We start from the raw sequence: 25,610 nt of genomic DNA on the forward strand, positions 1-25,610 counted from the left end.
CTTACCGGAATCTATCGGCATTTTAATCAATGTAATCGAAACAAAGCCATCAACATTTCTGTCACTGCAGTATCATGACTGTCATACTAGTACTTATTAACAGACGAATAACAACAGATCACTTCAGCTTTATTTTTAAGAGTAAGCTTCTTGTATTCTTCCTTCATCTCATGCAAAATCTTGATCATACAGGTCTACATTCCAAATCCGATCAAAACTGGATCAGAATCATTGCCTCCAGAGTAGTAATATTAATCAGATGCAAGAACACCTTAATAACGTACAAGAATCTCACTCATTATTAAATTCTAAGGGCTGTTCTAGTAAAACATATCCCCCGGGGGGAAGGCACTTTCAAATTCAACCAACCCACAACAGAAGCAATTTAAAAAAATTATGATCCACCATCAGATGTGTTTTAATTGAGAATCACTGCCCCCTACAGAAGTATATTTTTTAACATAATTTCTGGCTATGGGTTAGTGGGCAGTAGAAGCGATTTTAATACTGGGTTGGGGACAGAAGCAATTTAAATGACAGCTGGCTGGAGGTAATCTACTGAATTCATATACATCATATAATCTACTGCATATTTTTATTTATATTCATTCATTATAATCAGTCTTTTGTCCTTTTGTTTGTTTTTCTGTCAACCAAGTATGTCTCTGATACTGTGAAATCACAGATTTTCATGGTGGCTTATTATTTGTAGACGTCATTGAGCAGTCCCTTAATACCTACTAATTTAACATCCATGAATACAGATTTTATAATAGATATTTCCATTCTAATACAGAAATCATGAATTTGTATCCTTACTAAACTCTGCGTTTCCTAAAGTGATCAATATGTCTTGCTATTTTTCTTTGTTCTCAGGCATGCTGCTTTTGATTAGAATAGTTAAATCTTGAATTGCTTTAAATGTGTGGTCAGATTCTATGATTCATTGTTATTATTTTTTCCAATAAATGTTTTGGTAAACTTTTATGATTTGTCAGAGAAAAAAAAACAATGATGCCTGTGGAAGTGATGTTGCATCATTTGTCTACTTTTACACTAGATCATTTCTTGTAAGAACATCTTTTTCAGTTACCGATCTCTTATTTTATTTTTACGCTTTGTTGCAAGACTAATATAAAGTTATAACAAAATATATCAAGTCAAACATTTTTATACCATAGATTTAAAAAAATGGATGAAAGTCAAGGAATCATTTTTCCCAGAGCACTCATAAAATCAATGTCATTGCAGTTAACTGCATTGTCAACAGCATCATCATCACTGATGGCCTAGCACTAACATTATGCACTTTCAATCCAGTTGTCACAGGTTCTATCTCCCACTTCTAGTCTTTCATATGAGACTTATACCTATGGCCTGAGAGGCTTTCATGGCCGAGTGGTATTAAGATGCTTGTCTTGTGATACAGATCTGAGGGGCTTCCATGGCAGTGGTACAAGATGCTTGTCATGTGATTACTTGGCTCCAATGTGCTAATGAGAATGTTGCCAGTTACTTGTGGAAGGTCAGTGGTTCTACATAAGTAGTGTTTGGTGTCTCAAATGGACTTGATTCTCTTCAGCAGTAAAACTGGCTGCCATATATAGATTCTCTTCATCTGAAAATGGTGTAAGGCCATACTGATCTAATGAAACCCCCGAGAGCTCATGTCTAAATGACTTCAGCTGTTGGAGATAAACGTCAAATCAACAGAGGCTCCATGTGCCCAAGTGTACTAAGGTGCCTGCTTTTACATCACTTAAACACCTCACAGAGTGAGTTTGTGTCACAGATCAACCAATTTAGGTTGGTGGTCTTTCGGGGTCCTTCCTCCACCTAATATACTGTTAAAAAATCACCAAAAAACCCAAAATCAAACCACACTGAATCAACCAACTAATCAACTGTAGCAACAGCAGCAAAGGTACTAGTCAATCATTTTTGCCACAGCTGTACGAGTTTACAACTTTTGACTCAAGTAATTTTTGTAGACTATAGAATATCATCAATTATGCCTTTCTGACAGTTACCTAAAAGTCATCATCAGTTGGTGCAAATGGATTTTTCATGGTGAGCATGAGATGGAAAAGTCTTGAGCAATCCTGCATCACACACTGCCGAAAAGTTTACATTTTAGCCCACTTAAATTTTCTCTTAACAATGTTCATTGTTCCAACTAGAACTGTTATAACTTATTCAAGCTATATTCACCAATATGTGATGATACGCATCTGTAATAAATATTTGAAAAAAAGTATGAGAATGCATCAATGTTTTTCAATGATGCATTTGAACTGAGAAACAACTACAATAAACAAACCAAGAAATAAAATTATTCACATCTCTCAGGCAGAAGTTAGGGTATAATCATAATCTGCCAAAAGATTTTTAATTTTTTAAATTTGCCAAATATTTTTATCAACCATACTTATTCAGTGGACATATCACCAGAATGGACAGAAACAGACCAGAAGGTTAAAATCAATTTGATACAGCTTTTAAGTAGCTAAATTCATATTGGTTTAGTTAACTGTACACCCTTTATTGTCTTCCTTTTGATGAAATTTCTTACTGAAGCTAAGAAAATAATGTTGCACACATAAAAAAGGAAGCACACTTCTACTCATTATTGTTTTTATTATACTTCTTCATTCCAGCCTGTTCTAATAATCTTCTCCCCCCACATACTGTTTGTCTTGTTTATGATATGTATCTAAATTTCTCACTTACTTTTCCTACTACTATACAAATGTTCTGTGAATATGCATATCAATGTGAAACACAATGGGGAAACTAAATTCAAGATTAAAAACCTCTACATTTCTGGATATATTCTGCTTGGATTCCATATTTCTGCACAAAACTCAAGAGTTCAGGACTCTGCACTAATTCAGTTCCCACTGTAAATTTGTGCAAACACCACAATATTAAACTTTAGTAACTTAAAATTTTGAGTGCTCATGATCAAATTTACATCAGTATAGACACATCTATGATGACAGCTTTTGTGAAGAAAAAACCCCATAACAGCCGCACCATTTTCTGGATCTATACAAATTTGAAATGTGTGATTCCAATACTGCACCAAAGAGTCAGCTGCTGATTTCAGTAATGAGTCGTCCAAACTTGGGTCTGTAAAGGGATGGAAATTATGTTAATAAAACAATGTCCCTCACTTTTTTCAGTTACAAGTAGGACAAGCTCTCGAAAGATTGTTTTTACTAAAATCTTACTTTCATTATCAACCAATCAGGGACAGTCAAACACATATAAACTCTACTTTATCTTCACTGATTTATAGTATGGTTCTCGTTCTTTCACATCTGTAGTAATACGAGTCTTTGAACAACTCAATGGTTGTCAGCCTTTTTCGACCATGCTGAATGGACACTGTAAGATAATGTTCGAGTAACAGAAATATCATGGGATAACCAGAGACCAATAAAATTGAATAGTCAAGTTATCTCTGCAGGGATGCTGCCAGGATTTCAGGATGTACTCTAAGTTTTGTGTGTGTGTGATCTCCAAGGAGGAAGTGGTGGTGGTGGGAATAGCCATTGGTAAATATCTCCCTAACACTTAAATATCTGTCACTCTTTCTTACTGTTCCACTCTGTTACAGCTCTACTGAAATCAAAATTCTCGAAGAGATGTCATCTCTAGTTGTGTAGCGATTATTACTGTGAGGTCATTGGGCATGGTCACGTGGTTGTGGTGGGGTCATGGTTGGGATGGCATAAAGACTATAGGCTTACTCCATATTTGACAGCTAATTATGATGTCAAAAGAATTAAAAAATTTCGAGCAATTTCGTTGGACTCGGATACTTGATTCATAGTCAATGAACAGGTTCTAATATTGATGTGTTTATTTTGGAGCTATTTTCCTCCATCACATTCAAAATTTGGATATACCAAAGGTGAAATTGGTACAGTTGCATCCTGAACTACTATCGTGGCTACTTCAAATGTTATTTAATGTGAGATTTTAATGCAAGAACTTGTAGCTTCAGTGATTTTTTGGGTTAAAAAATTAATTTCTTCTCAAACAACTAAATTTGGTGCAGATTACATTGTTTTTTAATGATACGGTGAGAAGTCTTGATGTGTAAAAACTGCACAAGAAATGAACATCAGATCAGAAAATTACAACCACTGGGAAAATACTGATAGGAATATATAGAAATAATGATATAATTATTTAAATAATTATTTAAGTAGAATATGTGGTGACAATACGAGCGCTAGTTCAAAAACTTTGTGCAAAATACATCTTGTACAACTATTCTGTTGTTTCTAACAGCACTGTAATATGGCAATAACTGTCCACTTTTTACTTAAATCCCTTGCTAATTAATAGTTTTAGACTTTACTACTCTAAGCACATTTTACCTTTTGACAATAACACATCATTATAAATATTTAGATTGCAAGAAAATAGAAGTTACAATTTTATTAAAAGCACCGGTACCAGTAAGACTAAAGGATTTGGTAAAAAAAAAAAGAAAAGAATCAGGATGAACAGATTAGTAGTGTAGTAAAAAAATCCATATATCAGAATGACATCAAGTATTTTTTCATCAATTTCATCATCAGTTAATGATGCTGCTTAAAAATGTATTATACTTGATAACATACTTTTTTAGTTATCCATTTTGCAATACAAATACTAAATGATGGCTTGGAACTAAGTGCCAAAAGGTCTGCAGAAAATACCACCATGATTTATATATATGGAAGAACCAAACATAAACAGGTCAAATTTTATCCATCTTGCTTTGAGTTTACACAGATCAGTCTCTTATGTTTAATGTCATTTAATTTTTGCACACAGAGAGCATGTACATCATTTGGTCATAAATATGCATATGATACAAAAGTTTGTCTTTTTATTCTTTTGTTGCTCAGTGGTTCTGCCAACTTGAGCTCTACACACGCTTAATTATGTTGTATGGGAATTCTCTGATGTTCCTTATGAGCATTAATCTGTTGTTTCTGAATTTAATATGATCCTCCTCCTCGATGTACAAATATTATTCTGTGCTGTGAACTCCTTTCATTGCCCGCTGTCTGAAACGCATATGCATAACTAGCTTGAACAAGTTACTGTTCTTTATTGTTGTGCAATTTTCAACATCTCACATGTATGGCCCCATGGGTATTCTCTCTTGGATATCTCTGTCCCAAAAAGAAAAGTTTTGAACCAGAGGTCTCGTTAGGATTTTAAAACTAAGAGTCCATGGCTCCCATTTTGGTAAAAATATGAGTCCCATTAGGAAAAATTGCAGTCCCCTCTCAGAAAACTATGCCAATTATAGTAATTACTGGTTGCCAATGAGTTTAATTTCTTCATTCTTTATAACACTGACATATTTATAACACTGACATAGCTCTTGCTTGTCCATCAGAGTGAGTCTGAATTTTTTCGATCCAAGGAAGGTCTTATTCAAAGCACTAAGCATCACACACTTTCATACACTTGGCTAATGTCCCTTTCAAATTATCAGTTCTAGCAAATGTAGCCCTCTCCTGAATCTCACAATCTTCGTCAGTTTTCCGTTGAACCCCAAAATACTCATTCAAGTCCATGTCTCAACATGTCACGATTCCGAGGTCATGTGCACTGCTTATTCCGTTACACTCGGAAATGAACACTAGAATGAAAGCTAAAGTTGTTTATTTGATGTACTGTTATAAATGACCACATGTACATCTCTGGGTATTTCTGCCTCTAAATTCAAGCACTGTAAATATCAGTAGATTTTCCCACCCAGCTGCCAGTCAAAGCCTTTGATCTCGCCGCTTAGCTATTGCAGCATGTTCTTTTGATGTACTCTTATAATGGTGACGACGGGAGGGGGGGCTTTCAACCACTAAATTCTGTCATTGTAAATATCTCACAGCTAACTGATCAACACATTTTCCCCACTATGCAGGTGACTGAAGCAGGACTGGCAAGTATTTGAATTTTACCGCCCGCCTAAATAAATAAAAAAATTGGCGTCCAGATACGCGTGATTTTAAGCGTTTCCGAGACCTCCGTCAGTTTTCACTAACATGAACCCTGCCTAAGATTCACTTCCTTGAATCAGTGTTTTGCTGCCTCTTATGCCAGATTTTTCACTTCCATAATGCTGTATTGGGGTTTTAAGTCCAACATTCCCATAGTATGCTTGTTTAGACATGGGTATATTTAATAAATATAACCGGCATATTCTCCATCCTACATCGGACTCGCACTCAACATTAATTTTGGGCTCAAAATCACACACTGGTATTTCCAGTGACATTTTTCCAATGTCCAACAGACCGATATACATGAAATTCATTGTCATCATAGCTATCACCAGCCAGTATTTGCCGACTGAAAAACGTTGTCTGAAGACAAACCGTGTTGTGCTTCAACCATTTTGGTTTCCTGTGTGGCCCTTATTGGAAACACGCATTTGTAAACACGATGAAAGTAAGGCTAAAACTCCATAAAATGCCTGTTCCAGGGCCAATGAACGAATCAAATTTCGTTTAACAGCCATTCATGTCGAACCGAAGTATCCTGATATCTGGATGTCGCATCAAGCGTTGTGAGACAGCTGCGGCAGCGCGAATTACGTCGCGAAATGCACTTTTTAAGTTAAAGTTAAAAGTTTAATAAAAATTGCATACTGCGCAAAGAACATTTTTTATATCCGCGGCGTTGACGTAATTTGCCGAACGCGTATCGCTGCTTTAAAAGTACGCGAATTCGTACAAAGTACGTGCACTCGCGTGTACTGGCATCATTTTCTGACCCAATGTTTTATTCACGTTAGACCGCTAGGAGGGGGGTAGATGCGATTTTAAATATATATTCGGTTTTTTTTTTTTTTTTCTTTCTGACAAACCCACCAGCGATTTCTCATTTTGTTAGCACAACCCACAACAGAAGTGATTTTCCTAACCAACCTTCCACTGTCAGAATTAAAATAGTTCGAAACACAACCTCCTACAGAAGTTTTTTTGAAGTGCCGTCCCCGGGGGGGATATATGTTTTACTGGAACAGCCCTAAGAACTTTTGATGCAAGTTATTATTTTAAGTTCAATCAAAATCAGATCCAAAAATTAAATATAGCCTCTAGAGTAGGATGAAGGTCAGCCAAAGAGATGCAAGATCACCTTGTTAATATTCTGGGATCCCACTCAACTCAAACTCTTCTAAGAGCTTGATATAAGACCATATTTCAAGTCTGATCAAAATCAGGTTAGAAATTTAGTTAAAGTGATGATACTTTTTGGCTGAAACACTTTACAATGGTGTCTACTTTCGACTGCTTGAAGGCGTTTACTTTCCGTACACACAATATACTTATATACAGCCCATTATCTGATTTCCATTAGTTATAGTAAAGGAACTGTTCCTGTGTTAAATCAGCTGGTACTGAATAAGATGTCAAACTTCAAAAGAAATCTCTTGATTCAGATTTCAGTACTTTAAAATATAAGGTAATAATTAAATTTGTTTTAAATTGACAACATTTTCTGCAATGTGATTGGCTAAAAATGCTCATGTGATACTGATCTGGAGCACTTTGATACATTCTGGCGACTACTTTTGGTTCCCAATCAGTTTCCAGGTCATCTTACATGAAGCTTTATCTTTACCAATGCCTTGTAATATAACAACAATAACAAGTCCCCCCACCCCCTGAACTCCAACACTGACCCCTTCAGACAAATAAAGGAATATGGCAGGTTTACAAGCCATCACTCTATATTCATAATTTTTTTGTTGCATTGACAATATGTTCCACCAGCTGTTATCAAAGGTAAGGGTCACATGACAAGATGGGGATCTCACTAAAACTGATGCAATTTTGGTTTTGAAAGATCAAAATGGGCACAAAGCAAGAACAATAAATTTTAAAACAAGTGACACAAGTACTCTTAAAAAGAAATCACACTGAGTGACAAAGGTTCCTCACATCACTACAATCCTGCTGAATCTCTACCGTATTATACAAGCCAACAATGACGCCTAGCTAATGAAGAAGGGGCTAATTATTCTGGTGCAGCAAAGAAACTAAACCCATAAAATTGGAGTATGTATTGTTTAATTTTTGTCTCTGATTTTGTAGACTGTAATGATAGTTGGTGACTGCTCCGGTGGCCTAGTGGTTAGAGCATCCGTCTCGGATGCGGAAGGTTGTGGGTTTAATCCCCAGCCGAGTCATATCAAAGACTTACAAAAATGGTACTAACAGCTGCCTCACTTGGCGCTCAGCATTAAGAGGTTAGTGTTAGGACTGGTCGACCTGGTGTCAGGATAATGTGACTGGGTGGGACAGCAATGCTACATGTCTGCGGCATGATGCCCTAGTGTTAGACATCACTGTAAACTGTCACACTGCAGACATCGTAGTGATATGACTGAAACATTGTTAAAGCTACGTTAAAAATCCAAATCACACATACACACATGATCATTGGTAAACATTATGTTACACACATGATCATTGGTAAACATTATATTACACAGCTAATATTTTATCCATGAATGTAAATCATAATTTAAGATAATTATCCTTTGTAATGTTTTTTATATTTAATTTTCATTGTTTGTTAGTTTTTCTTATTCATTATATGCAATGGATAACTGTATTTTGGACTTTACCATCTCCAAAATCAAGTTCGTTTTTAAGAATGAGATTCTGTAAGAGTAATTTGTTCCATCTATCTATAATCCAAGAACTTAAATGAATGTCATAGTTCCAGAGATATCAAGATAAAATTATTACTATTAGATGTTCTTGTCATCATTGAGAAAATATACTTTCTCACTTCTTCATAAAAATTATATAGATTATAGCTTAGAAACATGGTGGAGGCACTGTTCCATTTTGGAAGGCTTAAAAGAAAATGAAGACAGTTACTATAACCAATAGCTAGTTTTCTTTTCAAATATTCACTCAAGTTTATCTGTAGAGGAGCAAAATACATCGTACTGCAATAAGCTATGAATACTCTAATTTTGATATTCAAAAGAACATTTTATAAATTTATGTAGAAGCATGTTTGTTCAAGTACATGAAAGTCTGTAATGTCTCCTCATATATACGACCCAAACATGAATAATTGTTGACATGTAAGAGCATGGCCATTAAAATGTACATAGGGGATGGTCATCTGAAAAAAGCTGACTGAAAGACCAGGCATACCAATTATTTGCGCATTATAGTTTATATCATTCTCAAATGCATTTCTTCACATATCTTTAATAATTGGTTACATAGATGGAGCTGGATAAAACACTTCCCCAACATACACAACACAGTATAGCATTTTGCCATACCAGTTCACTAAATTATGAACTATGTAGACAGGTATTTAAATAGCAAGCAACTTTTTAAACACTGTCCAATTATTAAAGCCTTTGTGCATGAACTTTGCACTTTAGCACAGCAGTATGTTGGCTGGATCCAGTCTTTTATCTATCAAAGACTGAAATCCAACCAAAACAAGGTGCAAACAACCAGACAATGTAAGGTAGTTCAGATGTTGGATCATTGTCATTTAATTGGTATACTGTTTTGTCAGCCTCATGCTACCTTGTGAGTCTATGTAAGTACAGAACATCAGATATTAGGCAAAATCTTCACATTCTGTACAAAAGCTACTGTAGCGAAAAGAAAAGATTGCAGAAAGTGCCCTGTGAGGAGTACAATAATTTACAAGATATAAGAAATGTGGCTTCCTGGATCACAACAGGCTAATATGAGTGCATCTTGTTCAAGAGTGAACTCGTTAATGATCTCGATGGTATAAGCTTAGATATCAAAATTGGATCAAAAATATGGCTTCCAGCCAGTGGCAGGATCATGTCATTAGTATGCATGCATTTCTCTTATTACAGAAATCTTCATCATATAAGCTCATGATTGAGTTTTATCAAAATCAGATAAAAAATACAGTCTCCAGAGAGGTAACGAACATTGATGGACAGATGATGGATACAGGCCCATTCAATAAGCTCATTTTGTCTTAAAGTCTGGTGTGCTAAAATTGAAAGAATCATATTCAACTGTCATCCTAAACAGTGATGTAGAATTAGAATGATCATTCATTTCTTTCAAATTCCATTGGACTAACCTCAACATCTGTAAATTTAGGAGTGCCTATTGTTAATTTTATATTTAAAGTTCCAAATGGAAAAAATAACCAACTTAGGAGCAGAGCCAAAATTAGCATTTTACAGAAAGAAATGATTGCGTCTAATGATGATCGATGATTACAATGTTGAAATATAACTGGAATATACCACAAAATAATCACCAGAGTGAAAATAATGCTTGACTGTAACAGCAAATTTGATGCAAACCACTGATATGCTGCCTACAACTTTGGAATGGTCCATTTTTGAGAGTGTACCTGTAGAAGACAGTAGTTCAACAAATCTAACCATATGCAGTATAACTGTGGCTATTGTGAAAAATTGAGGAAGTTCATAGAAAGAGACTGACCAATACTATTCAAATTACACAAGTTTTCAATTATGAATATCAATAACCACTTTTAAGTCTATATTTCAGTGAAGTAGTTTTAACCTGTCCCATAAAAAATATAAAACATCCACTGACAATGAGGTGTAACATTTGCATTACTCAAACAGAAACAAGGGCCATTCCAATTTATACACAGTACCTGGGAAGGCACTTAAAAAAAAAATATATGCCACGGTACTCTGACTGCTCAATGATTCATAAGAAAACATTAAAAAATTCTACACTGCATCTGTGGGTCTATACTCCATATTAAAAGCACCTTCCATGAATCCAATGCATATTTAATGGAATAACCCTAAGTGTCTACAAGTGTTTGTAAAGTCATATACATCTTTTCTCCCTAAAAACTGTTTGGCATACATTCTCCTCTGAATTTCAGGCAAATGGAAAAGGTTCCTTTTGAGAAAGTACTTGGAGATTTGTAAAGCAGAAAAGTACATTTTTAACTTAGAACCATCTAGACATCATAATAAGTCTTGATGTGAAAGTACAATGTCATCAAGAAAAAGTATCAATAATAAGATTTTTCTGATGGTATTGAGGCAGTCATATCAGAGGTCAGATTGAAACCATTTTTATTTACAACCAACTAGACATCATAAGTTCTTCAGTAAAAACATGCAATATGACCATTCACACAGAAGAAGTAGTGATAATTATTTGAAGATGGTGCCTCTGATGGCCCTCTTCAACATCAGATTGGTACCAATTTAATTTAGCACCATCAGACGTCATAAGAAGTCTTCTAGTGAAAACCCTATGTCACTATGACTTTCATATCAGAAGGGTTAGTGGTAAGATTTTCAAGATAGCTGCTGTGGAAGTTATAATGGCCCTCAGATTGGCCTCATTTCTGTTTAGGACAAACTAGATATCATAAGAAGTATTTCAGTGAAAGCCTCATGTTGATATGACAATCCATTCAGGAGAGGCAGTAATGACAAGGTTGTCGAGATCAGATTGGTATCATTTTCATTGAGGATCAACTAGCCATAAGAAGTCTTCTAGTGAAAACATCATCTCAATATGTCATCTAATTTAAGATGTGTAGTGATGAAATTTTCAAGATGGCTCCTGCGGTGGCCATATTGGGCATCAGATGAACACTTTTCTTTTAGGACCAACAATATATTTATAACATGTCTTTCAGTGCAAATCCCATGATGTTGATATGACCATCCACTCAAGGGAAGTAGTGAGACAGATAACAGGATTTTCAAGATGGCTACTTCTGTCCAAGTGGCACAATTTTTATTTAGGATCAGCAAGACCATGAGATAAATGTGTGCGCAAAATTTCAAGGCAATCCTCCAATTAGTTCAGGCAGAGCAGTCTATGACCTGTAAAGCTAAAAACTCATAAAATTCTTTCTAGGGAACTGACCTTTAATTCATTTGACCTAATATATAAACTGTATTTCAATCTAAAAATGCATTTCAACTGCATGACATTCTAATTATTCTCTAGATCTGAATGCCATTATCTGTAAATATCAACTTTTTCCTGTACTCAAAACTGTGTATCTTCAAATGACTAGAGTTTCTTTGGCACCTCTGCTTCTAATATCTGTGCACATGAGGGATGAATTTTGATTAACAGATTGACTACAATCAATGGTCTAAAATACATGAACAATGCAAATCAACATTTTTGCATGTGAACATGCTTTAAAAACTGCTTTTACATCAAAAGTTTCTTTAGAAACAAAGTAAACAAAAATGTTCACTGCACAATTAATTTTAAAGATTTATTCAGATTAATTAAGAAATGTTTTTTTGGTAATTGTATTGTACCAGTTACATAAAGTTTCATTTTTCCAAATGATGAACTTTAGGAATCCCTGAAAATTTTAAATTATGGCATAAAAACATAAGATTTATCTCAATTATGCCATATACAACAAAAGAAAAGTCATGATTATTATTGGCAAGTTTGAATACAGTATACAAACAAACCTTTAATTCCTGTTCAGTGGAAAATCCTGATGATAAAAGCTTCTCCTTCAGGTTAAATATTGGATCTCTTTTGCCACGCACAGACTCGATCTCCTCACGAGTACGGTAGCTAGAAGGAAAAAAAGTCTTCTAATAACACTTTACTTAAAGGAGAGAGCCATGCTCACACATGTGGAGGGGGGGATGGGAGACTTACACCACCTGGACTGGCTAAATATGAGGGCACACACACCCAGTATCATTTTAAAAGTCTGCATTGTTGTCACCCTCTTTCTTTGCCTTCGCCAACTGTTGCAAAACCAGTCTATACATTCTTGGAGTACATTATATAAACACAAGGCATAACTTGTGCATCTTCCTTTGTTTTGAACTTATTGTATAAATTACATTTCATTGACAGTTTTCACTAAAACAAGAGGAAACAAAAAAAACATTTTTATTTTAACAATTAATGACGCTGCATGTTAATAGCTCACTATAACAACTATCCATTACTAAATGGGTGGATGAGCAATCAGCAGTGAGTGTGAAACCATAAATAACAACATGCAGTGATGACAGTATGTTGTTACATGTGGCCTACAACTTACCAAGTCCAAGAACGTGAAAAAATTTCACAAAATATTTGCAAAGTTAAAGAAATAATATTTACCACTTGTTTAGGAGTGAATATTAATTAAAATAAATAGAAAACCCTGTAAAGGTGGTTCAAACTGAATACAAATTTGGCTTAGATTGATGGGAGGATCTTGTATAATGTTAAAAACTAGTGACGGCTGGTGGTACCATGGGTGGGTACTGGAATGGCTTATTGCTCTTTTTCAATATGAGATAGAAAAGAATTTTTTTATCCTCTCAGTAGAAATGGATTCATGAGGTAGCAGGCTAACACTCCTTCCATTAAAGTGATCAGGGAACACGTCTTAAGAACATTTAGAGAATTATGTCACTGTGATTTAATTTCCATTTTAACCACATCCATTGTAGTATGGACATCTTACAAATTGTGAATAGCATACTCGTTACCCGAGTCTGCATCAAGTCACTGCACCTCATCATGTACATTAGATTGCTCATCTCCCCATAACACCAGTTTTACATCAATTCAAAACAATTATTTTCTAATTTCTGAAAGTCAGCAAATATAGCAGAAAGAATAGTATTTAATTTTAAGGTTTGAAGAGATCAAATAATTCTGAACTAATTTTAATTGTAACAATTATTTTAAATGCTGCAATCAAAGGTACAGTAGAATTCAGAATGGGTCTGTAGCTTTGGCATTACTGTCTATGTGAACTTGTTTCTGAGTGAAACGAAGTTCAGCTTCTCCTGTATGTCTCTAACAGAAAGGAATAAGAAATATGTGTAAAATGTAAAATATTAAACATATTTCCCTCTCCTGGAACTGGCTGTCTCAAAACTGCCATCACAGACCTTATTCCTGCAAAGCCTTCTAATGAGAACAATTTCTTGGATAAACTGAAGAGTTTCAGTTCTTTATTTGTTGTCTCTCACCAAGTTTAGAAACTTGCTCTTTCCACACTCACCTTGTGCCTGGGTCACTCATACTGTGCCCACTGTATCTATAGGTGGCAGTTTCTATCAAAATGGGTCCATGCTTCAGCACATAATCCTTGGCAAACCTTGTGGCTTCCCTCACTGCCAGGATATCCATGCCATCCACCTGCAGAATACATTGCTGGACATTCAGAATCTGCATGTACATCATTTCATCACTATAAAGTCTCTACTTACAATGCAATCCCCAGATAACATGAGTATGGTTGTAGATACCAAATCATTGTGCTGATTTTACTTTTGCAATGATTATTTTCAAAGAATCAGGGTAGATGCTGCAGTACAGACCATCCATTTGTCCATATGTGTATAATTCAACTACATCATTAAAGTTTTAGAATTTTTGATCGTGTCCCTTGGGATGGAGCTTGGGGGTAGGGATGATTTTACATCTGTTTCAAAATAACTCTGGAACTGTATGTATGTATAGTGTTTAACAGCAATTAAGCCTAGTTTTGAATATACAGTGCATATGGAAAGTGTAGTTCTACAAATATGAAGGAAAAAAAGGCAGAAAGCTTAAACAAGATACACTATTCAAAATAAACGCAAATGTGTAGTCCTTCAACATAGATCACTGCCTTAATGTGCAGTCCTTCAACATACATCACTCCCTTAATAACTCATCAGTAATTGTGTGTTTTTTAACATTAACTGCATCATAAGAAAGGGTGAGATATAGAGAAATGTAGTGGAGGGAGAGGGGTAAAAATTAAAAAATGTTTTTCTAAAAAATATTATGCACATAAAATATTTTGTTTAAGTTCCAGACTGTTTCATCTAGAGTTCCTGATCAATTTCCCTTGTATTCTCAATCCCGTGTGGAAAATGTATGAACCTTTTGTACACTAATTCATTGCTAACAATATAGCACATTTATTGGTGAGATTACATTTCTAAATTATGAGTCAGATAAAAATATGAACAAAGTCTGTTAAAAATACAGTGTAGTAAAATAACTCATAGTCACTAAATTATGAAAAGTAGGTCACAGTGTCCTATTTTCTGCACCAGCCTGTAGTAATTTGGCACATTTGCTGGTGAGGCTGTATTTTTTAAATTATAGCATCATTTAAAAATATCAAGAAGGTGTTTCAGAAATACAATGTAGCATGACAACTCATGGTTGACTCTGAAGATTATTGGCAAATGGGTCTTAACGGCCTTTGGTCAAGGTATGTGTACTTGAAAAAGATTTCCTCTGAGAAACCATTATTTTCTTATTAGAATTACTATAACCATACAGCTGAAACAAATATTAAATTTTCCTATTTGACTATTCATGGAATTATTTACAAAGAATGTAAATATATATTATGTTAATAAAGTTATCAAATGATCTTTATTTTTGTTGTTTACCATGTTATTTATTGAAAATCTCCCCCCCCCCATAAGTAAAGTACTTCCATTGTCCATGGGGAAAAGTTTGGAATATCTCCTTCACAATGATACAAGCAGATGAACATGGCAATGGTATAGGAAAGGTCAGATCTTGAATCATGAGAGTGACCTTGTAACTGACACAAATGAGTGCCTGTGGGTAGGATTACTAATTGATGAGTCTGGTTCAAGGTGTTAATACTCTCTACATAACCAGCAAAATATATTAATACCAGATTTCTATTTAAATATTTTCAAAAAGGTACTCTGATGTTCAGGTCCCAATGACCACGACCTCAGACCATGAGACCCTGGAACCTACAGGTTTCTTAACTGCCCTAACTGTAAGCCAAAAACCAAATTTGGTCACGAAACTTATTCTAATACAAAACTTATTCTGCAAACCCATTTTTCTTTGAGTCATCATGACCCTGACCTTTAACCTCTAGAAATTCAAATCAAAAGACCCTGCCATGTCTTATTTGAAAGCTAACCACAAACCTTGGTTAATTTAGCTAGTCTAAAATAAAGTTATTTTGCAAAAACAATATTTCTTTCAGTCTCAGTGACCTTAAACCTTGATGTGTTGACATCAAATTCAAAAGGATTCTTTCATATCAAAATTCAGGTCATTCACAAGTTGAGGTGAAGGTCCATGGTTGAGAACTAAACTTTTTGTGTATAGACTATTCTTCTTTCAATGACCTTCAACTTTTAACCTTTTGAGAGTCAAATCAATCATGCGTAAGCTATCTACTAAATTTAGTCCAGATGTGATATAGAACTGTTACTGTGTGGAACCTGTTGTTCTTCTATGTGACATAGTAACAACTTTTGACCATTTTACTTAAAGTTGATAAGCCTCTTCCTTACCCCATGTGCAAGCCATCCACAGAGTCAAGTAACTGAAGATGGGTGAAATGAAAATATGGAACAGATAACAGGCAGCACAGTATGATCCAAATCATGGAAAGAATATCTGCAGCACAGTATGATCCAAATCATGGAAAGAATATCAAAAATGGTAAAAGAAAATTAACGGTTACATGGCTGATTCTCCTTTTTCCAAAACTGAGAGTACATATACATTTTAATAAGCGAGGATGAAATAGGGTCAAATATAAGGAGGTGTTATGAACAAACTTTGAAACATATACAAAACACCCAGGCATGAAAAAAATTGGGTCATAGTGATCTACTTTGGTACGCTTGATTTACTTTTCCCGTGTTGTAGACCAGCCAAACCTGACAAGATCTTGTTAAGGCAAAGTTTTCACTAACGTGTAATAAAATACATGTACTTCTAGTATCACAAGACAGCCCAATTTTCACTAATGTGTAATAAAATACATGAACTTCTAGTACAGGTATTAACAGCCAAATTTTCACTAACGTGTAATAAAATACATGTACTTCTAGTACATGTATTGACAACTCAATTTTCACTAATGTGTAATAAAATACATGTACTTCTAGTACATGTACTGACAGCCCAATTTTCACTAATGTGTAATACAATACCATGTACTTCTATTATCAAAAGACAGCCCAATTTTCACTAATGTGTAATAAAATACATGTACTTCTAGTACATGTATTGACAGCCCAATTTTCACTGATGTGTAATACAATACCATGTACTTCTATTATCAAAAGACAGCCCAATTTTCACTAATGTGTAAGAAAATACCATGTACTGCTAAGGCCACAAGTCAGCCCAATTTTCACTATTGTGTAAGAAAATACCATTTACTGCTAGGGCCACAAGTCAGCCCAATTTAAACTAATGTATAAGAAAATACCATGTACTGCTAGGGCCACAAGTCAGCCCAATTTACACTAATGTATAAGAAAATACAATGTACTGCTAGGGCCTACTTGGAAAACATGCATTTCAAAGTTCAGAAGCAAGAAATGATGCAGCCATGAAAACCAAAATAACTGTAAAGTACACTTAGACCCTAATGACATCCAGTACATTTTTAGAAATTACTTTCCCATGACAGTCAATGGCTTCTTGCTAGATCTCTCAAGTCAATATTATTTATTTTTTAATTGCACATAGTGGCATCAATCATCTCTCCCATCATAAGCAATACTCTAATTAATATGACTTAGTATCCAGTAAATTTTATTACTGCCATTCCTGACTTTTCTTCCAAGGACAGCCAAGAATCTGAAGTTTCCTTTTTTAACTTCTGTGCTGATTTTAATAGGCTGATTATCCATTTTGCCTTCCATGTTTTTTTCATCTTTGGATAAGAAAATTAGACAATGTTGTGAGGTCAAAGCAAAAGCTTGATCATTTAGCTGTTCTGCATTAAAACTGTGAGCAGCTTAAAACATTAGAGATGTACATGTAAAAAGTCAGTCTGGTTCCCTGATCAACTCTACTGAATGTAAGATGAAAAGCCAGAGGTGAAGCAAACTTTTATTCTAATCTGACTGCAATAAATATATTTTCATATTTTTGCTATTATTCTATAAGTCTGCAATTTAACACATTAACCTCTGGTGACGAGGTAGTAACCTACTGTAGTGTCAAGGTCATGTATGATACACTAAAGTGAGTGGTATTATAGGAAGGTCGACAGATGTAGCTCTACAATGATACCAAATAATCTGGAATTTCTAGTTACAAAATACAGAGTGAAAAACCTCATTTTTTGGACCCGATTTTTTGCTACCCAAAATTTGCCTGTGGTCGGAATCCGATTTTTTGTCCGGATTTTAGACTTTTTGGTCTCAGATCTAAGGTGAACCGGCATAAACTGCAAACAGACAGATGAACCTATGCAAAAGGTAGGATAAGACGGGCATTTGCAATAAAGAGTGGTCTCGATACAAAAATAATGGCTCCGTTTAGCCAAAAAAATAAATTTTAAAAAATCCAACTTTTACCCTTCTGCTTTTGTGCGAGCCAAATAGCCAATGAAAAATGATGTTTCTAACACAACTAGGCAGTACTGAAAGATCACCGGGGATTTGGTGTTTTTGGATCTATTCAGAAATAGCTTTCAAAATGTGTTTCCTACTCAGATCTAAGGCAAACCAGCATGAACTGCAAACAGACAGACAAACCTTTGCAAAAAGTAGGATAAGATGGGCATTTGGAATAAAGAGTGGTCTCGATAAAAAAGTAATGGCTCCGATAGCCAATGAAAACGATGTTTCTAACACAACTAGGCAGTATGTTATTGAAAGATCACCTGGGATTTGGTGTTTTCAGATCTATTCAGAAATAGCTTTCAAAGTGTATTTCCTACTCGAATTTCAGGCGAAAACGACAAAAACCTTCAGGGGTTAATGTGTTAATAAAGAAAAAGGAAACATGCCATATCACCTTTCAACAGAGTTTGCAGTTGATAAAAACTAACACTTAAATCTTAGCATAAATCTTAAATGTCTGTCACCTTGGTCTAAGGCTGTTAGGGTGAGGGAGAGTGTGTCACTGACGGTATCACATTTGCATCACTATGATACATACCAAGTATATACTGAATCCAATCAAGGATTATGGAAATTTAAGGACAAATAAAACTTTGACCAAAACTTTAAAGCAAGTCTTCTAAATCTGTAGCCACCTCAAGGTCAAAAGTATGCCACAGAAAGAACTGTTTTTTGTTGTTGTGCTTACTGATGAGACATCCCCTGGAAAAACATAGACAATTAGGGAGTTACAGAATAGTGAAAGCTGTCTTGCTTTTCAACTTATGTGGACTCAACTAAAAAATGCTTCTCCATTCTATTGCAGACAAGAATCAGTACTGATTGGCAAAAGCAAAATGAAGCCTAAACCATTAAAATGTACTTCAGGCGGTAATGTACTCACCCAAATTCCTGGAATATAGTCTCCTCTCTTGTAGTACGCAGTACTGGCAGCAGCTCTCTCAGCACTAGTGCCCATGCCATAGCCATTGTTCTCACAAATAAAGATAGCAGGTAATTTCCACAGTTGGGACATGTTGAATGCCTCAAAAAGCTGGCCCTGATTTGCAGCTCCATCTCCATATAATGCTAGACACACATTATTCTTCTTCTGATACTTCAAGGCAAATGCTATCCCTGCTCCTAGAGGAACCTGTTAATGGTGGGAAGAATGGAGTTCAACCATCTTGAGTAATTACCTTAATACAGCAGCCATATGCATAAAGAAGATAGTCTAATAAGGTCCCATTCATCAAGGATGTATACACTACATATCATTTCTATGAAGGCATTTTAACTGAAAGCATTCATTCACAATCTGTAAGAAAAGCCCCCAAACCCTGCCAAACTTTACTGCATCTAACCTTTTAGGTATTGCTGTGCAACCTAAAAAATACCAGTCCTGGGCAGTTGGACAGGCAGTATTTCAAACTCCAACCGTCCCTGCCAAACCAAGATTACACCAGAACATCAGTTTGAAAAAATATGAAGTAAACAATAATACTGGGTCCATACTTGAATTTTACTCAAACATGCAGAGCTGCCAACCCTCCAGACTTGCAATTAGTGAAAAGTGGAATAAAAATTTGTGAATTTTAAATACAATTACAGTGTAGTGACAAATTATACCATTGTACTAGCTCCATCAACTTTGATAGTCAGTACCGCATATGAAAATCTCAAAATAAAAATAAAACATTATTTACAATGATTACATGTACAAATTTATTTTCAGCCAAATTTACTGATATATACAAACTTCATGCCATTTGTCATATGATGCAGTGGCAGACTTGAACTTCCTCACCTGGGCTATGTAAATTTGTTGTCAAAACAGTTCAGGTTTCTTGCCTGCTGGTTAATCTTGGTTACTAAAATTGTTACAAATTTTCAGCACCTAAGAGGCACTAAAGTTTGTCTTATTTTTCCTCACAATAGGAGATAATCTTTCACTGTCACTGTTGTCAATCTCCAACTGAGAAAGGCAGGTTATGTTCAACAAGAAAGCTCACAAACAATGCTTCAGCATTGGTAGCATGCAGGACTTGAGTAGGTGGCTTAAAGTACTCCAAAACTGAAATCTGCTGGGAGTGCTATAGCAGTGTGCTTTTTCACCTCATTCTTACACATGCCCCCAGAGGCTCATATCATTGCTTACAATTCATGTCATACATGTACTGCATAATAATATTACTACATGGTACATGTATGACAGGTAAACTGTACGCAACAATACCAGCCCTTGTGCACATTCCCAACTGTAAAATTTGTGGCACACTACTGTGCGAAAAGCATAATGTATATCGATGTTTGATGGCTGAATGTTAGGCCAAATTTTGGTGTTCTCCAATCTATACATCATTTTTGGTGGAATACAAATCTTTTTCCTCGAAGGTAAAAACATTTAACTGCAGAGTAGCTTAATTACGAAATGGTATTAATCCAGAAGATGAAACGTCAAACGGTGAATGATTAGTGGTGTTGGCATATGCACAGAAAATTGTGAACTCAAGTAAATCACGATACATGTTAATCTTTCAATATCTCAAAAATTCCAACTCAAAAAAGCTGCCTTCATGTAGTGTTTGTTTAAAAAATTTTACAGCTGCCTTGAGTTTGTATGTGCCATATAAAAAAAAAATCAGTTGGGCCCTGGTTTTCTGCAAGAGTATTTGTAAAACTTCTGTTCTAAATATATATTATATACTATACAATGGTTGCTATAGGACATATTGTAACAAATGAATATAGTTCTACTAACATCATGACCAGCAATACAGGACAGTTATAGGTACCAGTGACCACTGCTGCTATTTTTACTAGCACTTAATGGAATAAAATTTATTTTATTCCCGATTTAAGCCAATTGAGAATTCATGAATTCATGATTTTTCTGCATGCAGCGTGAATCTGTGAATCACTATCGAGTGTTGTGAAATTCACACCAAAATTGTGAGGGTTGGCACATGACTTAAGACCCCTTGATGATTTAAATTACCTAACAGTTGCCAAGCTGAGCACACACTTGCAAATGACATAGATCATTACCTTTTGTGTGCCTTGTACAATGCACTGCTAAATGTCTAATGTACCTGTTTGGCTTATTCTTTTCTAAAAGGATGCACATATGGTCAAGCAAGGATAGCATCACATGCCCCTACCACTGTTGTGACTGGGTATAAAAATGAGATGTTGCTCTTCTAGAACTGCACCTACCTGGGCACCCACAATTCCATTCCCTCCATAGAAATTTTTAGCGTACATATGCATGGAGCCTCCCTTACCCTGGGTACATCCTGAAGCTCTACCTGCAGAAGATTTATTATAGTGGTAGGATCAGAAAACTGGACAAATTGTTAAAACTCTGCTAAGGTTAATAATTTCCACAGATATATTAATTCTGGGCAAGAAAACTCTAGCATAGGATGAAGAAAAATATTAAGCATTAGAACTGTGCACAGAAAACATGAGTCACTCATAGGGACTAACACTCTACTCTCCAAAACAACGAATTCATGATAAGGCCACATCTTTTTAGTTGCTATGATTTGAAACCATTGCTGATATTCTTGAGCAATAAAATGTTCAAATTACTGGAAGCAAGATCTGCACTGATTTTACTGAGGGCAAACTAGACACCATTGAAAGAATTCTAGTGAAAACATCAAGACCATCCATTCAGGAAAATTAGTGACAAGATTCCAAATATAATCATTGTGGCAGCCATATGGGATGTTCACTGGGCACCATTTTCATTTAGGACCAATTAGATATTATAAGAAGATTTGTGGTTAAAACACCTTGTCGATATGACCATCAATTCTGGAGGAATAGCAATTTTATGTATAGTTAATTTGTACTGTGATTTACCTTTTTCCATAATTGAGGGCGGGAGTTGGGCTTATCTATATCTTTTTTTATAAAAACAACATATTACAAAGCTAATTTTTGTCCATGATTGTAGATTATATATTAAAATAGTATTACTTGTAGGTAAACATGTTTATTTGGTTTTGAGTTCAAGACACAATCTTGATTCTGACCCTAGAAGATTCTAGAAATGAATTTTATTTCCAGTTTGATTCAAATTTCCACTAAGATGACTCTAGTCCTGGTCATCTTTGAATTAGATATTTACATTAGGGTTGTTTATATCAGAATTACTTATTCCTATCTTAACATCTGACTAATGGGATCAGTCTTTTAGCAGCATTCAGTTTTACTTTTAAAGGATTTATTTATTTAAATTATTCATTGAAATAACAAAGTACTCATTACTACTAATCACTATTTTGGGATTATTGTGAATCCATTTAGAGACATTTTGGATTATATCACTGTGATATATAGACTTTTAGCACATCAAAACTAATCCAGGTTATTAGTACATCACCACATTCAAAACTGGAATTCATTCATAACATTACTAAAATTTATTTCAGAATACTCTGGACTATTTGGGATTTTATTCATGATACTGTAAGTTCTTTTTAAATCTTCACTTGTATTCTAGGAAAATAAGTTACATTTTGAATTTTACAAAACTTGGTTTACACTCTTTTCTGTTACTTAGTTTAAGATCATAGAGTTGTAAGTCACACAAGTCAAATTATTCAAGGGAAAAAAGAAGTATTAACAAGAAGAAATTAAATACTGATAAAGCTAACCGACATACAAAAATGGAGGATATATTTTACTGTACAGCAAATACAATCATGTATACTGCAGATAACCATTTCACAGCCAAGTCTGCACAACAGTAGCTATTTTAGCTGAATTGCAAAATATGATGGATATTTAGTAGAAATTAACTGCTACTGCAACAAGGAAAAAAAGTTTCTTCCCCATCCACAGATGCAAATTGGCCTCACTCTTTTATCTACATGCTTCAGGCAGTAAACATTTATCATTGCTTTTAATTGTACAAGTCTAAAATTTGTTCATGTAACTTTAAGCTTAGTTTTGGTTCCCAAAGATTCAGTGTGATTATGAGCATAATTTCAATAATTTCAGTGTTGGCCTAATTGCTTAACCCTGTATAAATATGGATTTGGATCCATGTTCTTTGACATAGAGGATAACTCATTTTCAATGTCCGGCAAGTAAAATTTTCCAAGTCACTAGTCCAGGACAAGTTTGCATCTTTGTGCTTTAATCACTTTATGTATCTTTATCTTGCCGCTCCTGCCATCAAGGCATACTGAACATTTGATTACATGACTTCCAAGTATACATTTACATCCTGTATCACACTTAACAGTGGTTGTTGATAACTGGTTTATGTACGCATGTTCTATTACCACTTGACTGCATTTTGGGCTAAGCGGCCAATCAAAACACGTCAAGCCAATTAATTAGCAGTGTTTTAAGTATCTTTGTTGCATTTTGTTTACTCAATCCATATCCTCTTGAATGGCTCACTGATTTTAATCCAACGAATAAGCATAACTACTGCAAGGAAATTCACCGACTTCAGTATTGATTACCTTTATGAACTGATTAAATGACAGTAACGATTCTTGGAGTTTTAACTATTATACAGAGGTTAATTTCAGTGTGCAGTATTGCAATTTCAGGCTAACTAAAAACCAATTGAAAACATCTTTCTGTGTGTTTTTATATATATACAGAGAGAGAGAGAGAGAGAGAGAGAGAGAGAGAGAGAGAGAGAAAGGAAGCAAGTCTAACAAGTTAACTCTCCTTTTCTATCTGCTAGGTAACTCCTTTTAAACCATTTTTTTTTATTACTAGAGTGTAACCTAAAAGGATGCTCACATTGAGGGGAAGGGGGAGGGATTAATGTGATCAGATAAGTATTCAGACATGATTTTGGTCTTCATAAAAAAATGCTGAAAATTTTTTAAGGGGCTTTGGGGGTCCTCCCTCAGAAGGGTCTCGAGGGGCAGTGCCCCTGATCAGGGGGTCCAGGGGACCAAAGGCCTCCAGCCAAAAACACATTTTACTCTCATAAGACATAAGAAACTGCTCCTGGTGCAACTTATGATCATAAAATATATATAAAAAATCATTTTAAAAACTAATAAACTTAACAAAAATGTTCAACTTGACTTCAATAATTTCACTATATTTATTGTCACATGAATTTGTTCTCCAATACTACTGATGCTGAAGTTATTTCATGTTGATGTCAGTGTTCACATCGCAATTAAGTCATAATAATGTGTCAACTTTTGCAGCAAATATATTATACTTCTCTCTTTTCATAATAAATCTGTAAAATAAACACCCAAGTACATCAACTATATACAAATAATCCCACACATTTACTTGTCTTTCTCTCCAGTGGGCACAACCTGTTGATATGCCAGTCGAGGTCTTTTTGCGGCTTTGGCAAAGATTTCTTTAGCCTTCCTTTTTATCACCACTGACAGTTTTGCTCAAAGTGCAATCGTTTTTTTCCTTCTCAATGAGAACCTTTATCCGTTCAAGCTGGTGCTTGTATTGGCAATATGCAGTGCGCATATTCTGACAGAGGGCTACATCTGTTCTCTCATGCAAGAAATCTTTCTTCTTATTGTAATTAGTTGCACTTGTTCTAGATGCTTTCTAAGATTCAATGTTTCTGTATGCAGCTTCTTTTGTAGGTGCTGTTCCAACCATGATTACTGTAATTCAGATCTTTCTTGCAAAGGTCACAAAATGCCAGTCCTCTAGCGTTCAGTTTTCTTATAAACTGACCAAGTAAATTTCTGTCAACTTTTTTCTCCAGCCATTCCCATACATTTTTAAACCTTTATCTAAACTTTTCGTGTCATGGTCTCTCTCAACAACTCAGAACGCCATGTTTTGCAAGCATGCTTCTACTTTCCATTGCCATTAGTTTCCATTACACAAAGATTCATTGGATGAATTTAAACTTTTGACCAATCAGAATAGTCTTCATTAGAGTTGTGTGGTAACTAATATATGGAACGAATAATTTACAATGGTTGTTGTGGAATGAGACCAGACAGACCATTTTAAAAACCCCGGATCAGAGATGGTATAAAAAAAAACAGACTATATCAAGAAAAATCTAATTCAAGTCAGAAGAAAAGCAGAATTCCACTTTAAAACAGAGAAAAATTATGTCTGAGTATTATAGGATAAACATAATTTGCTAAAATATTTGCTTTCTCCAGCCAATACACTATCGCATTAAATTAGATGAATAGGTGAGAGGAGGAGGAAATCCATCCTTGTTCTACTAACCATCTTGGAAGTGGCATTGAAG

General features: G+C 35.0%; 1 protein-coding gene across 1 annotated transcript in view; it reads right to left on the reverse strand.

Annotated features, from left to right (window-relative positions):
- The window catches only part of LOC149786194 (pyruvate dehydrogenase E1 component subunit alpha, mitochondrial-like), a 46,705-nt gene that overhangs the window by 4,741 nt on the left and 16,354 nt on the right, over positions 1 to 25,610 (reverse strand). Inside the window, exons 5-8 of the mRNA XM_089976551.1 lie at positions 21,593 to 21,684; positions 19,281 to 19,529; positions 14,038 to 14,174; positions 12,491 to 12,599 (exon numbers count right to left, since the gene is read on the reverse strand). Coding sequence (XP_089832677.1) covers positions 12,491 to 12,599; positions 14,038 to 14,174; positions 19,281 to 19,529; positions 21,593 to 21,684 — 587 coding nt within the window. The remainder of the gene's footprint in view (positions 1 to 12,490; positions 12,600 to 14,037; positions 14,175 to 19,280; positions 19,530 to 21,592; positions 21,685 to 25,610) is intronic.

The sequence above is a fragment of the Sinohyriopsis cumingii genome, chromosome 12 (assembly GCF_028554795.1).
Source record: "Sinohyriopsis cumingii isolate HCF-2022 chromosome 12, ASM2855479v2, whole genome shotgun sequence".
Lineage (NCBI taxonomy): Eukaryota > Metazoa > Mollusca > Bivalvia > Unionida > Unionidae > Sinohyriopsis > Sinohyriopsis cumingii.